Source organism: Miniopterus schreibersii (assembly GCF_964146895.1).
Source record: "Miniopterus schreibersii genome assembly, chromosome: 21".
Lineage (NCBI taxonomy): Eukaryota > Metazoa > Chordata > Mammalia > Chiroptera > Miniopteridae > Miniopterus > Miniopterus schreibersii.
Window position 1 is genome coordinate 8,398,807 of NC_138123.1, and position 16,831 is coordinate 8,415,637.

Below are 16,831 nucleotides of genomic sequence, written 5' to 3' on the forward strand. Positions count from 1 at the left end.
GTTAGAGATCAAAGCCACAGTGATGCCAGAAGGAAATTTTTAAGGCTGAAAATGGTAGAAAATGGATTTGCATGTGCAGCTGAAGAACTAGCTCTGGAATGTATCAGAAGAAAAGCACGTTGCAGGACCAGATACACAGCATGGGACTGGAAGATTTATTTTCAAGGACTAATAGTAATTAAAAAAAAATACCTGGTGGTATCTTCTTGGCAGCGCCTTTTTTGGTTCTTGAACTTTTCCCCCCAGGTATTCTTTGGTCCTTTCCTGAGAAGTCCTGCCCATCGCTGGGGCCTTCACAAGCAGTGTTTTCCGAGCTCTCACTTGCCGCCACCTCACAGCTCGGGGTGCAGCTTTCATTGTTGTTGAGACTGTCCTGCTCGGACACCCCGGGCTTGCCCATGGCACTGTCGCTGCTGGTCAGACGATCACGCCCATCCCCGTCGAGTTGATTTTCATTTTCGTCGGATGCACAAGGCAAGCGAGACACTACGCTTTCCACACTGTCACCAGGATGACACCCATCTTGTGGTTCTATCTGAAGATTACATGCAGGCGGTTCACTGTCATCCATTAGAGCATCTTTTGTTGAATCATTTAAGTTTCATTAAAGTCCTTCCATGTCTACAATGACAAAAGGAGAAAAGCTACTTTATTTTCTAAATTCTGGACTCTCAGTGAGCTTTCATGTTCCTCTTCTCTTGGGCCGATTGACCGTAAGCAGGGAAGAGCAGGGAACGACTGGAGCTCACTCCTGCTACCTCTTTCCCACCCCCGCACCCATCTCACCCACCAGGGTTGCACGTTTATTACCTGTGGAGCTTGTCCGAGTCTGTCCTGAATCTATTAAATCAGAATCCCTGTGGATTGAGCCCGGAGATTATGTATTTTTAAGTTCTCTAGGTGACTCTAAGGTCCATCGTGTTGGGATCACTGCCTCAATGAAAGACATTACTGGTTAAATGAGGTTATCTGCTAAAATCAGTCACTCGTATTATCAGGCACCTAACCAGACAAGTGAAAGTTAGCTGTTTAAGTTCTTGTCTGGCCAAACACCGGCAAAACTTGCAAACGAAAACATTGAAATATAGTTCAAAATAAATTGAAAGAGGCATGTGGGGGAAAATTCAGGTAGCATATATTTATACTATATTCTCATTACATCTTTTACTTCTTGAAAATAAGCCCTGGAAAAGTGCCTTAGAATTGTTAGCAAATTCCTCTTATACAATTAAAAAGAGAGAGAGAGAGAGAGAAAGAGACAGAGGGGCATGATTAACTCTAGCCTATCTAGTTTAAACTTGAAAAAATCTAAATCTGTTCCAAGGATCCTGCTAACATTTTACAGATCTACAAAACAGATCACAAGCTCTTTATCAGTCACGTTTAATTCCCTCTTATCAAAAAGTATATTATATTTTAAGGGAAAAGATGCCAGCCAGATTTAGGTTTATTTTTATGCTTGCCAACCATTCTTTTGGGTTTGAATCAAATATAATAATCCAGCAGTTCTGGAGAAAACACTAATAGAACTTTAAAAATTCATCTAATTAATAAACATGAAAAGGAAGTATAAAATATATCATCAACTCTGTACTGATTGTATCATATGCTTTCAACATGTTTTGCAACTGGAATACTTTATTTTAATTCAGACAGAAAAGTACTGCTTGGCAAACACAAAAATATCTAAATCTGGCTGGTATCATCTTCCTTAAAAATATATATACTACATATCTCTACTGATAGGCATCAATATAAAAAGCCACATACACTTTAAAAGTATTTGAATTTGACTTCCCTCATGATAGTGATGTTGAAGACCTCATAAAAATAATAACTATTTTTTTCATTAAAAATTACACTCTATTTAGAATTTCTCTTAGGTCTACACTAAGTTATCCTAGTCCAGTTAAATCATTTTACTTTTTATATTGCAAGACACAAAATGAAAACCACTGTATGATTCCACGTACATGAAATATCTGGACGGGGCACATTCAGAGACAAGATGAATGAGAAGTTACCAGGGGCTGAGGAAATGGAAGTTGCTGCTTTCTGCTTAGGGTGACGGAAAAGATCTGCAAACAGATAGTGGCCACGGCTGCGTGACAATAGGAGTATAATGAATGCCACTGAACTGTCGACTGCAAAATGCGTGAAATGGCATATTTTATGTTATATATATTTTCCCACAATAAACGTAGTGAAGTTTATATGGCTATGTAGGATAAACATCAGTCCTTAAAGCTGATAACAGCCTGTTATTTTCTAATTTAAATAATCGAGCCATATTCTACATGTATTTGCAGTTGAAAAGTATAAAGGTTTTACTGTGACCTGAAAGAGACCCATAGGGTCACGTGCCAAGGGGGACGGCGGGAAGTAGAAAGTAGCCTAGAGAGCCCCAAACCGTAACAATCAAGTCTTGCTGAGTCACTGCCATGCATTAGAAAGTGTGCCAGGTACTTTATGTGCCTTATTTCTAATCCTCCGAACAAGGCTACATGGGACATATGCATTCTGTGTTTTAGATGAAGGCTCTGAGGCTGAGAGAGGCAAAACGACTTGTTTGAGATCATGTTCCTGGAAAGAAGTGGAACTGGATCTGAAACCAGGTCTTCCTGATGTGAATCTCGCGCAGGGCAGCGTAATGGCTGGGAGCAGAGGCAGGCCGAGGCTCAGATTCTGGCTCTGCCATTGAACAACTGTGTGTGACCTCGGGAAGTGACCTACAATCTCCAAGCTTCAGTTTTCTCATTTGTAAAAGAGGAGAATTTTAATACCTGCCCAGTAGTATCATTTTTGAGGCTTAGACAACACGGCTGGTAAAGCACTTGGCAGAGTGCTCGGCCCACAGTAAATGCTCAATGGAAGTCAGCCACTATTACTTCCAAAAAATTTCCAGGTCAGCATTAAACACTGGTAGGTTTACTCAAGCAGATCCGTAGCCCTTTGTGGGTTCAGAAACAGCACTTTTCCAAACCTCCCAGGAATAACTGGGTTCTTGATGACAGACTAAGGTTAACCAGCAGCATCTGAGAATGCTCGGAAGTATCCATTTATGATGGGGATATCAGATTTAGCTCCTGGAATGCGTAAGCGCCTGTTCTGCACACCGTTTCAGATGATTCAGATATCCAGAAATCAGTGATTAAGGGTCCTTGGTGAGTATAAAATTACACAGCACATCCGCAGCTCTGTTGAGTGTCATGTACTAGGCCCTGAGTAAAACTCTTCAGACCAATACTTTTATTCAATTTTCATAATTACTTAGCAGATAGATAATTTTAGCTCCATTGTACTAATGGAGAGACCAAGTATCCTATCTCGTCAAGAGTGATTCAGCTGGCAAGTTTAGAAATGGAATTTGAATGAGTGATGATCCTGAGGCCATATTCTTGAACACTATGCCCGATGGACAATGGGGAGAAAGTAACTGAAAGAATATTTCACTCCGGCTGAGATACACCCCAATGAAGAATCTCCACCCTACAGCAGAAGACACATTTCTAATGACCAAGAAATTGAAGTTCCTGGAAATTTCCTCTTTCCCTGGAAAGTGCTGGATCCATACAACACACCATTTCTTACATAGCCTACCTTCTCCTGTTGAAAACTATTTAAAATATATATACTAATATACCATTTAAGTGGCTATTACCAGTAAAGTAGGTGTTCGCTCCTTTGGGCCTGAAGACATTCTGCCTATTATTTTTTAATGACATAATTAGCTTAATTCTCAAAAGGTAACTTTGTAAACTACTTTTTAATACTGACTCTTAAGGTCTTTCCAAGGTGTTAATGTCTTATAATTATTTTCACAAGAGACCTTCCAGTTCTTCAAGTCCTGGCTCAAAAGTCACTCCAATTTGCTCACCCTGACCTCTCCGTTCCAAAAGACCCATATAAGAGTATACTCCTCTCGAGCAGTCTGTTCCACCAAATACTGCCCTACATTGGATGTTTTTGCATATGTATCAAATGTAAGCCATTTGAACACCCATAACCCAGCCACAGATAACTTTCATTCTTTACGATGTCTAGTTTTGGGTCTTGTACTGACAGATATATGAAGTAATAAGGGAACCAATTTTCTACTGTTTCTCTCTTAAAAGGGCAAAGTCAGGAACACGGATTCCCATCCACTCCCCACCCCTACTCTGAGGCGTAAAGGGACCTCTTTATTACACAATATTTGGCTTCTGTCTGCATCCCTAACACGCTTCAATGGGAATATTTTAATTTAAGCAATGCGATAACTTCCTGAATGGGACTGCTGCTCGGTATAGTCCTACTGCTTTTGGAAACAGTCACAGATATTATTTTTGTCTCTTCTGTCTCCTCTCTTCCTCTCCCTCAATGCTAGACCAACACTATTTTTATCAGCCTTTTAAAAAACGCATGCAATAGTATGAAAAATAATGATAAAGTCAAAAGGTGGATGTCCCAGTGCGCCTGTAACTCACCGTAAGAACGCACTCGGGCCCGGCCGGGCGTGGCTCAGCGGATGAGCATCGACCTAGGATCCAGGCGATCGGGGTTCGATTCCCGGTCAGGGCACAGGCCCGGGTTGCGGGCTCGATCAATGACTCTCTCATCATTGATGTTTCTCTCTCTCCCTCTCCTTTCCTCTCTCTGAAGTCAATAAAGATATGTTTAAAAAAAAAAGAACGCACTCGGGCAGGGGAAAATCTCCAGGAGCAGAGGCCCAGCTGACACGGAGTCTTTAAAAGTGTTGCTAACGTCGTGCGGGGCCTGGAGCTGGGAGCAGCTGGCCTGGCCTCCAAGGCTATTTACTGTTGTCTACTCTGTGCGAGTCCCCATGTCTCTAACCAATTCTCACAAAAGAAACAGCACCACGGCGCCGATTCCGGCATATTTTGCCTTTTAAAAGCATGGCAGTGAGTGATGCTCAAGTTTCCAGCCTCTTGTGGCAAAATAGCATTCCAAATATGTCCGCTGAATAAAAGTTATTAGACATGTTGACTCCGTACAGCTGAAGAATGCCTGGCAAACACACTGAAGCGAGGCTTACAAAAACTCGAAAACCACAAAACTTCAAAGAAGCTTTAAATAAACAACACAGAGTAACAGACTAATGAAACGGAATCTACATTTTATCAAAAATATAATCTCAATCCCAGGTTGATTTGACTTCCTTTCTGAGACATCTTAACGTATATCTGTACACATTAAGTATAAACATCAGGTGTTACAAAAATTTTAAAATATAGGAATAGCTAAATATACAATAGTATTCGATTACTTTATTTAAATGCTTTAAGGAGATTATGCATCCCATTTTTCTGTAATTCATACCAATTAGGCCTAAATACTGTATTTTTACTTTTGAAAGAAACAAAGATTTTTAAGAACTAAGATGTAGCCCCAAGTATGAGTTTGATAATTTCTAATTAAACCGAAATTTAGAGGAAGACAGTTACCAAATCAATCAGGTATTCTATTAACCCTAAATTCAAATTTGGCTACTCATAGTCAACTCAGAATTGAGGAAGAAAGTCACTACACCTATTTGTTATTGGGTTTATATTTATTAATATTGTCTTTACTACTATGGCAATTACCACTTTACATTTCCCTACCTTACTAACTGGACATGTTCGATACCACTCATATCTTATTGCTAAAAAGTTTTGTGATTAACATTTTGTTTAGACATATATACCATATGCACGAATATGCAATATTCAGAATACCAGCAATCAAAAGTATGCCTCAGAAGAATGATTCTCAAAAATTTTGCAACCACCAATAAGAAATTCATGTTTTCATGAGCTCCTGTACACACAAAACACTTGTGTATAACTGAAATGAAGGGATCTTGAAACCTAACACACAGAAGCACTCTGACATACTCTCCATACTACTCAATACTGCTTCATATTTTAAAAAAATGCTGATCAAAATCTACTATGCTGATTGCATACCCCACACTGACCACAGCAATATTAACATATTAATACTATCTCAACCTGAGGACTTCCATCTGAGGACCAGTTGCAATTATCTCCAATTTGTTTTCTGAAAATGGTGTATATGGTAAGAAATTCAGACATAAACTTTGCTTAAAATGCTGCCCACATAATTTCAATATAACAGTTACAGCTAGTTTATATCATTCCTCTCATATTAAAATTTAGCTAAATTATCAACCGTTTTTCAGCAATCACTGCATGGCACTGACTTGATATTCTACACCTATGCTACCCATTATGGTTAGTAGCCACTTAACCACGTATGGCTACTGAGTACTTGAAATATAAACAGTAAGACTGAAGAGCTGAATTTTTACTTTTATTAAACTTTAATTAATTTAACTTTAAAAACAGATATCAACTCAAAGAAAAACATGTATATTTGGAACAAACTGGGTATCTAACTCTGCTTTTTTCACCTATAAACTTTAGGAAATCTAAATACAGGTCAAGCATTTCCAATGAAGTATGAATCCAAATTGGGATGTGCTATGTTTGTAAAATACACACCGTATTTCAGATACTTACTATGAGCTCAAATAATGTAAAATAGCTTAACAAATTTAAATACTGACTGCACAGTGAACCGATATTGACCTATTTAAATGTCGCCTCTTCATCAACAGGAATGCTGAAATTGAGATTTCTTGTGGGCCTCACTGCCATTTTCCATCTGTCCCCCTGCTCCTGATCACACACAGCCCTGCCACTCTTCTCACTCCCTGCTTTACGTGGACAACTGAATGCAGCCTGTAACGTCCCTGCTTCTGGTTTATGTCATGTAAGGAAAATGAATTCTTAAAACCCCGATCTATGTTGTAACTGTTCTCAAATGTATACCAGCGTTTTATTTAAAAAATGAGAGCATAGCATTTTAAATCACAAAGCTTGGGTTCGGTTATTATCTCACTTCCCCAGGATCTAAGTTCCCCCTAGGATTCCTCCCAACTTTTTAACATTTGATGATTCTGTTATTTGTCTTTTACTGCTGCAAGTCTAAAACAAGTATCGCTTTCTAGTTCATTGTCACGGGAGCTGCAACACTTGTTATCGACTTAAAAAGTGTGGCTACAGGCAAACTCACACATTCTCTTTGGCCACCCTTCCCTGTCCACCCTCCCTTATCTGGAGAAACAATGACAGCAGGTTGCCCTTCGAATGGGAACACGATGCCCCTGCCCCACATCCAGGAGAACACTAGTTTTGAACTATTTACACAATATAGGTGCTAATTCTTTGTTTTTCACCCAGTGCTCTTTGTAATCAAAAGCGCGTATTTGGCCAGCATTAAAGGATTAGTATGAGGACAGGAAACACAGTAAATAAATCTCCACATGGAGCCTAAACTCTGACCTCAGAGGTAGAGGCTGAGCGGACCTGATAGTAACGTAATCAGCCACAACTGTCCCTATGAATAAGATAAACTTACCAGATCGAGGGGGGAGAGGGAGACAGATGAGATGCGACCGGCCCTTAAAAGTTTACACTCTCATAGGAAACGGCTAAAAACCCCGTTCTATCCTTTCTCCCCAAAAAACCTTCGCTACAGAGAAAAATGGGACAGACCACAGGCAAGTTGAGAATTCAAAAGAAAATGACTTTTACTTGGAGGGAGGGCGTGATGTGTAAATATTTAAGAATGTTTAATTCTATTAGAGAAAGTCGAAGAAACAAGGGGGAGGGAGAGACAGATGAAACTCAGAACAGAACCAAACAGCTTGACATGTTGGCTACAGAACAACCGCACATACGTGTGCTAACCGCGGCTAGGAAGGGATGAAAGAGCCCAAGGCCACCAAATACTTATGACACCAAACACTCAGGAAGGCACTGATGGCCATGAGTTAGTAAGTCAGCCGCCCACTGATGACACCCCCTCTAGACCTAGGCTCCCTTTCCCCAGGAAACACAGATGACATGCGTGGCGGCTCATCACGCGAGCTGGTGGACCTGTCCCCGCGTTTCTCCCACGAGGCAAGCGGGTGCCGGCTCCAGGCACCTTCCATTCGGTCGGCTGAGCTGCCTTGTTTGTCCTCAGCTCTGGTCCTCGCCATCAGCTGGGGGGCTGACACAGCAGGGAGGGGACAGGGCACAGGAACACACGTAACCCAGCCCCAGGTGGTGTGGCCCTCCCACTCTCCTTGCACTTTCCGGAGAATAAATAAACCTGAGCAGAGTAAAAAGGTGAGCAAACCCAGGGTGTGTTTTAAGAACAGCAGACGGCTGGACTTTGGAAAGGAGGTGCTGTTGGAAGGCAGTGAGTGGCGAGATTGATAACTTGAGGCGGGGCTGTGTCGTGGTGACAGAGGAATTTAAACCAGCGATTCTCACACGGCCTGCTGGGGAAGACCAACTTTCTGCCTCCAGTAGAGGCACAGGAAACGCGAACCCGATTTTTAAAATTATTACATTCGAATAAAATTTACTCTGGAAATGTCATGGAAGTTTCTGAACACTCTCAATTTCTGGGATGATTTCATGGCAGACAGGTAACAAACGATCTGGCGGGCTGTCATCGGACTAAAGGCCGTAATCTGAGTGGCCCTGGGTTCGACCGTGGATGGGACTGGGAAGCCTTCTGAAAAGGGGGCCAGGTCATCAGCACTGTGCTCTACGCACACTAATCTGGTGGTGATACACACGATGGGTCAGGGAATGAGAAGCCGGGTTAGGGATGAGATGAGAGATGACATCCTGACTCAGGACGACAGTGGCAGGAATATAAACAAGCAGGACTCTGGAACAGAATGAACGCTTTGGACTACTGTCTCGACGTGGAAGGTAAGAGACAGTAAAGAGTCCAGGACACCTCTCAGACTTTGATCCCACAGGTCTGGGAGACAGCAGTGTCCTGAGGGAGAGAACAGGAGGGGGAATTACTCTATTTACTAGGTCCCTTCTTCCCGGTGGGTCCCAGCGTCTCTTGCTGCCAATCCCATCACTTCTGGGATACAGGCCCTCTTTCCTCAAGCTGTCAGTAGTGGATGGTGAGAGAGGGACCCCAGTGGGAGGAGGAAAGGAAATTGCAAGAATCTTCATTATTTGGCCCGAGAAAAGCCCCATCAAAGTTTGAGGCCATAGCTGATAGAGAACCTACGCTGAGACATTTCAGAGACTTATGTTTGAGAATGAAATAAGCGCCGCAGTTTCCGAAACATCCAGGGGCCACTCTCTTGAGCGTGTGTATTCATTGCTGTCGTCTTTCTCACAAGCGATTTCATGCATGCGTGTTATTTGCCGGGTAGAATTCAAGTGCCTGAAGCAGAAGAACGTGTGACTTCTTTTGCGTTTCTTCCCACAGCAGAGCCCTGGGCACGCGACAGGGCTTAATAATTGCCTGTTCTATTAAACTACAGGCTCTTTTTCACTACTTTTTACCTACGGAAACAGGTCTGGAAAAAATGGCTACATGACCTAGGAGGACATTTAAAATATAATTAACAACAAAAACCCACAAGTATTATCTGGTAGGAAACAGAAATAGAGCGGAAACTCCGGAGCAGAGAGTATTCTGGTCATTGAAAGATGAAGTAGAAGGACAAGCCGGCAAATTCCAAGAAAAGAGGCAGGAGTTTAGTAAAAGGGACCCAGAGGATGGTTAGAGGGTTTAGAAAGATCTGGAAAAAGGAGGTAAAGGTAGGAGAGGGAAGAGGCTAGAAGAGGGTAACATGGGGGGGGGTGGCTATAGAAGTTGGGATGAGCAACAGAGTCTAAGAAGAGTACAACAGGGTTCTGTTGTACTGCTTAAATGCTTATTTCATAAGAATGATCAGTTTTGAAGATGTTTTAACCACATAAGCATCTGCAGCATCTGCACCTGAATGGTTTCCTTAGTACATGTTCTTTTACTAAAAGAAAGATGATCTCGAAGCTTTACTTCTGAGGATTTATGCTGCATGAGAAATATTCTGCACACACACACACGAGCTCCTCTATGCACAAAGACGGACACGGAGGCATTTTAAAGGCTTGCTTTGTTCTTGGGGCCGTTCTGTATATTCTGTATACATTATATACTTATATTTTTCATCAAATGTTCTGGTGAAAGGGCCCATTTCCACTGCATTTCCCACAGTATTTAGCACCACACCGATCACCTATGGGCTCAAACATTAACCCTTAAGCTGAAAGGAAACAACGCTAGGTTCAGAGTCATTCACAAGCCATCATTATTTCAAAAGTTTCACTAAAATGTCTATGGAGGCTGTAATATGTACATACAATGTACATTGTAACGTGCAGGTTTAATCGAATTATCGATAAATTAAAATTAATTTATGAATTCAGCTAGGATGAAGAACATAACAATCCATATGGCATTAAACACGGTGTTGACACTATTTTTAAGCTATAAAACTTAAGCTGGGAGCTAGCTTACTCTCTACGCTTCTTTTGAACAGGCAGTAAAAACTCATTAATTCTATCATTTCAGAAGTTATGAAACTTCAAAATGAGTTTCGGTGATGTTTGCTTTTAATTAAGGCTCTTATCGCCTCACAGAGCCCTTTTGATCCATCCTGCAGATCAGATGCAGATTAGTCTCCAGAAAACACTACCTCTGTGTTTTACATAATAAAAACTGACTTGATATATTTGTGGAATGAATATTTCTTCATGTTGCAAAGGTCTAGAATGACTTCTTACTGTCTGGTCAATTTAGCTAGTGTCACCACAATCTTATTCTACTGAGCATCAAAACAACCTATTCATCTCAGATGAGTATCAATATTTCCAACTTTTCCACAACCACTATCCCATTAACTGGCCAAAATACGTGGTTTTATATGACGTATTATACAAGCAAATGGAAGCTTTAGTTATAAGACAGATGTTCCTGGAACATCTGTTTCCTCAGCCTGGATAACTGTTCCTGGAGCACAACTTTTGTTCCTCAGTTTTCTGCACACACAGGCATAATCTCTGAGGCTGTCAGGGAAGGCAAGCCATGTACCTTTGTGGTTTCACTAGGAAATCCCTAGATTTTTCCTAGATATACATCTGAGAAACGATAAAAAGCCTGTAGGCACCAAAATCTACAACTTTATAATTACCTAAGAGGCCACCTGATACACTAAGGACTACCTCCTGAAATATCTTTTATTTTTTAACATTAGGTTGACATGAGACAGATCTTTCTCTGGCTGGTGACAATATGAGCTTTGGTGGATATAAAACATATTACATCAATTTTAAAACTAAAGTTCAAAAGTAAGACTAGTAAGACAAACCATTTTTTCTCTCCTTAGTCACAAAACGTGTAATATGATTAAGATAAGAAAGTGACATGACATTGCTTCTAATTTTGGCTCCTTGTAGCGCTGACCCAGGGCTAGAGGTGTGACTCTAATTAGCATGGGAAGAACTCCCCAACACAACTGTAAAAAACTGCCGGAGCAACAGGAACCTAGTGATTATTTGTAGATTGTTGAAGAAAATAAAGCCTGATGACTGAATTTGGATTTAGAAGTCATAAGTGGGTATCAATAAAGTCTTTTCCAGAAAATTAAATTTCATAACATTCTAATTAGCACAGTTCCTATTAACTTCCACTCCTCTTTTCATCCGAGTTGAACTTGGGAGAAGATATCACGTCATTTACTTGGTATGAATCCTTTTAAGACTTGATTTAAATAAGAAGTTTTCATTCTCTACAAATTAAAAAAAAACTAAGGTAATTTTGGTGCTTCATAATGTAAAAATAACTCTGCTAGGCTTCAATAAGTTAAATACATTTTCACAAGTACAAGTCCACCTTGAAAAATCTTCAGCAATGTCTTACAGTTCATTTAAAAATTCTTTTTTAAAGACTTGGTTGTAAAGGGGTAACACCTACAGAAGAGAAAATAGTGACAAGAAAAACAATGACTGCATGAAATCAAAATATAAGTGGTATGCTCTCAAATATCCAGGAAGAGCATTCTTTACTTTACTATAGAGTCCATCTATATATATATATCTATATATATACACATATATACACACTCTTGATTTCAGAGAGAGGAAGGGAGGGGGGAGAGAGAGAAACATCAATGATGAGAGAGTCATTGGCTGCCTCCTGCACGCCCCCGACTGGGGATCGAGCCCCCAACCCGGGCATGTGCCCTGACCGGGAATCGAACCCCGATCTCCTGGATCATAGGTCGATACCGAACTGTTGAGCCACGCCAGCTGGGCAGAGTCCACATATTTTAAATAAATTACTTTAAGATCTCCAATATAAAAATTATTTTAAAATGTTAGTATACCATCACTAAGTTAGAAAACCACAGCCACCCAATTCACTGGGTTTTCAAAATGCAGGCAACATAGAAATTAATGTGATTAGTTAATCTGGTATTACTTTTCCAGGAAAAATAGACTAAGTAGTCTCATAAGAGAATTTAATAGATATGACAATTACAAAATATTGTTAATTCCTAAAATCTTCTAGGTATCGTCAATTAAAATGTCGAATGCCCAAATGTCAACAAAAGTGATTACATTTGTCACTGGCTGCTTCAGAATTCTTAAAAGGGAAGTTAAAAGGGAAAAACAATCATGGTTTGTCAGTATTTCTGATAGACACACGCACAGTTTCCTTTCTATATGGCTAATGATGATGAAAAACAGGAAGCCCTACGGGATGGCAGGGAGGAGGCAAAAAGTTTCCATCTCCAACTATGTCACAGAGCAGAATCTCAAAACTGTGACAGAGCAATTTAAGAAATCTCAAGCTATTAAAAGATTCAGAAAAATTTAAAAGATATATTTCTTTTTTCAAGATTGTTCAGACATGCTTTTTATTATTTATGGAGGCATAACTGACTAATGATGTATTTCTTTAAAGAACATTATGAGTTATTTCAAATGCATAAAAAACACTAGCATTCCCTGGTTAAAGGAAGTATAATTTTCCCCAAGGGAATGATTCCTAAATAAAGAAAAGTCTGTATTCATATGAATCCTAAAGGCCTCGAACTGGAGAGAATGCTCCGGAACAGTATCAAGACACAGACATATTGAGTGTACAATTTCTCAATAAAAATATCATCCTTGTAGAGGCCACTTAAATTGTATTAGTTTTTAAAAAAACACCTGAAAATGTCCAGATTATCAATTATTCTTCCTTAAACAACTAAAAAAATAGCTAAGACTAATTTGTAGGAACAAAACAATGTATTCTCTTTCTTTTCCAACTAAAATGACGTCAATGGGTAGCCATTTGGATTTAAACACAACACTGTATCTTCCTACATCACACACATTTATCTCTCATGGAACAAGCAACATACAGTAACTGCCCACTTCCCTAATTCTATCTTCGATTTTTTTTAATACTCCACACACACTGTCAACACTGTGCCAGGTCTATAATGACTACATTTTACAAAGGGAGTCTGTTTTACTGACCAGGTAATTTAAATTTTGTCATTAAATGTAGGTGTAAAACAGTGCAGCTAAAGTAATATTTAGGAAAGTTTATTAGAGTACAGAGGTCAAGATAAGAACCATGACTGGTCCCTATTGATCCCCACTGAGGGCAGTTCACTTTCCAACAGGGTTATCTTTCAGTTATGACAGCGCTGAAAAAGAGAAGCTTCCATGCAAATCACCACCTCGCTTGCAAAAACAGCTTAAAGCACATACCTTGCCAACACGTCAGTAGCTTTCTATAAAAACGGCCGGATTTCCTTTCAAATTTACCTAAAGCACCATACGCACGCGTTCCTCTTCTGCTACTGCTCAGGCTCCCAGAGTTTTCCAGCCCCAAATCATAACCTCTTCCTTTCCACATTTTGCTAGAAGGATTTTACCTTTTCTTTGACAAGAACCACCATCATTTGGAGAAGCACATTTACAAAACTCTTAGCCATACCTGAAATTGATTTAGAAAATAAGTCTATAACAGCGGGTACCCCACCTGTTTAACATGAAGTTCAGTCTTCGTGTGGGCCCTTAACTTCTACTTAATACCGATAGACAGGAGCCAGGCTCATACAGGGCCTTGACACATGGTTGACATGCAGGTGTAAATAAATGTAACAATGACACTCCAGGAAATGACTGAGCACACTGGTATCTTATGATCCCCACTGAACAAGCACTGAACACCTGTTTCTCCTGTTAACACAGTCAACACCAAGGAGGAAGGGACTTCGTGGAACCTTCTTCCTGCAGAGAAACTTCTCAGTTTGAACATGGAAGCACTTCAGGAAAAGGATTCTTAAATTTACCCCATAGAATTTACCCTGAACTCTCAGGCTAAGAAGACACCTTAGGAATAGCACAGTAATCCTAGAGATAGGTGCTGCCCAATGAGGTCCTAGCCCTTAGCTGGCTACATGTAGCCACCGAGCACTTGAAATGTGGCTAGTCTGAATTCAGACATACTGTAAGTTAAAATATACAGATTCCATAGATTTAGTAGCAAAGAATGCAAAATTATCTCATGAGTAACCTTTAAAAGCTGATTACATATTGAAATAATGTACATATATAGGATTAAATAAAATTTATTAGTAAAAATTAATTTCACCCGTTTCTTTTTTACTTTGTTAATGTGACTAGAAAACTTTAAATTGCTTGTGTGACTTTCCAAAGGATAGCACTGTTGTAGATCTACAGCCTTACGTAGAACAGCAAACAAGAACGATCATGTGGCATTTCCCAGTTACGATTGCCACTTAAAAGCCCAAAGAAAAAGCAGAATTTCCCCTTATCTACCAATTACACTGAGATAGTGATAAAAATAATTTAAGAAGAGTGTAAAAATAATCAGCAGGATCGCTGTGCACTGACACCATTTTAGAAAAAGATTACCTCAAAAAGGCAAAAATGAGCAGGATGTAAAAACCACACCTCTTAAGAAAGTGAGATGTAAATACATGAACCAAGTTTTTCCTAGTAAAGTAGGTTTAAAAACTGATTATAAGGTTCATCTTTAAAAGTGAAAAGGACATTTCCAGCACCTGGAGCCTCAGAAACAAAACGCATAAGATTCTGCCCCTTTATTATTTAAATACCTTCAACCACAAACATGCTATTAACACTATGAAAATGGTAATAATTATCATAATCTAATTCTCTTTTCCAAAACTAAAAGAAAAGAAAATAACTACACCCATCAGTTTCTCTAGGGCCGAGTAGCCTACCTTTGCTTCACAAATATTATGAAATTAAAAAAAAAAGGAAATTTTAAAATAAGTATTTTCAAACCTCATTTTTAAAAAGTATTTTTTAAAGTGAGAAATTCAACAATACATTCCTATGCATGAACCATTTCTTCTATAAAACATCATTCTGCTTTGATTTAAAAGGCCTTTGGGGCTCTTGGGGGGGAAAAAAAATCAACGTATTTCTGAATCTAGGAAAATATTTTTAAGGGCAGAGAGGAAGACAGCCCAGTCAAGGATGGTATTCAGAGGAAGCAAAAGTTACTTCTAGAAAATTGTCAAGGGGGATACCTAACAAAAAAAATAAAAAATAAAAAAGGAAATTAAGATCGATGAGTCCCCAGGGCTTCCACAACAGTTGATTAGGTACTTTCCATGGTGTCCTAACAAATTTATAGTCGAAATCAGGCCACAGTTGACTGTCATTAATGTATCCATTTGATATTCATCAGCTGAATATAATCTGCAGATGTCTATTGACTAGATGATACATTCCTTAGATACCTTTTCCTTGTGCATTTACATGCCAAGCTCAATTACACTCCCAACACACTAAGCAGAAAGGATTGCACACATTTTAAAATAGGGAGTAGCTTGGCTGCAGTTTCCTTCCCTGGTGCAAAGGGTAATGGGTAAAGCTCTGAGTATAATCCTCAAACCCTGAAATCACTCGCAGAGAATCGCGTCCTCTAACATTACCCAGCAGGTAAAAACACTGCCAGAATTTCCATTAGAGCATCCTATTTTTAGAGTGTTTGGCCTTTTAAAATGCATTCCACAGTCCAATCTGTTTGACTAAGTTTACCCGGGGGACGAAACGAGCATCCTAAGGTCTTAATCTTTTTAAGCTTAGAAAGGAATTTTAAGCTTTTAAGTCTTAATTTTTTTTCTCCCCCAATCTTAACTTTAAATCTTTTCAACACGCAAAATTAAAAATTAAGGAGATGTTGACCCAGAGGGAGGAAGGGAGGGGAGACGCCAGGTGGTTCTTGACAACCGAAGTGCTGGGGGGGGGGGGGGCAGGTGTTTAGGAAAACGGAAAGCGTGCAGCAGGGTGGGGAGCAGGGGCTGTGGGCTGCAGCACGGAGGGGACTCGGGGTGCGGGGGGAGCCTGGAGAGGAACGACTTCTGCCGCTGGTCCCCTAGGGAGGGAGAAATTGGCGCGATGCGCAGGAACAGATCGCACGGGCGGGAGGAAAACAGGGGAGCGGAGAGGCGGCGGAGGTGGGGGAAGCCGGCTACACCTCGCCCGGGGGGCAGAGGCGATGCAGCCCCGGGAGCACAGCGCAGGGGGAGGAGCGAGGGGTTCCAGGAGGCGCTGCACCCCCGGCCGCGAGCCGGCCGGTTCCCTGCTGCATCCCGCTCTCCCTCTGCTCACCTGGGACCTGGAGGCGAAAGGAGGGCTACCGCCGGGCTCCGGGGCTGTCTCCAGCCCCACTCGCTGACATGGCGGCCGACGAGCTGTCACGGAGCTTGCTCGGGTCTCCCGCCGCTCGCGTGTCGGAGACACCTCTGCCTTCCAGCCCCGCCTCCTCTGCGCACCCCTCCCGGCGGGGCCGCCCGCGACCGCGGAGCATAGAGCGCGAGCGGCTAGAGAGGAAGCGCGGAGGGCGGGCAACCATAGAGTACACGGCCTGGATGGTCCGGCTCCTCGTCGATCCACTCACAGTCCTCCAGCGCCAG

The 16,831-nt window shown here is 40.9% G+C and overlaps 1 protein-coding gene across 1 annotated transcript in view; it reads right to left on the reverse strand.

Annotated features, from left to right (window-relative positions):
• Positions 1-16,823, reverse strand: part of CNST (consortin, connexin sorting protein) — a 50,134-nt gene extending 33,311 nt beyond the window's left edge. Inside the window, exons 1-2 of the mRNA XM_081123943.1 lie at positions 16,527-16,823; positions 193-621 (exon numbers count right to left, since the gene is read on the reverse strand). Coding sequence (XP_080980069.1) covers positions 193-571 — 379 coding nt within the window. The 5' untranslated portion in view covers positions 572-621; positions 16,527-16,823. The remainder of the gene's footprint in view (positions 1-192; positions 622-16,526) is intronic.
• Between the last annotated feature and the right edge of the window lie 8 nt (positions 16,824-16,831).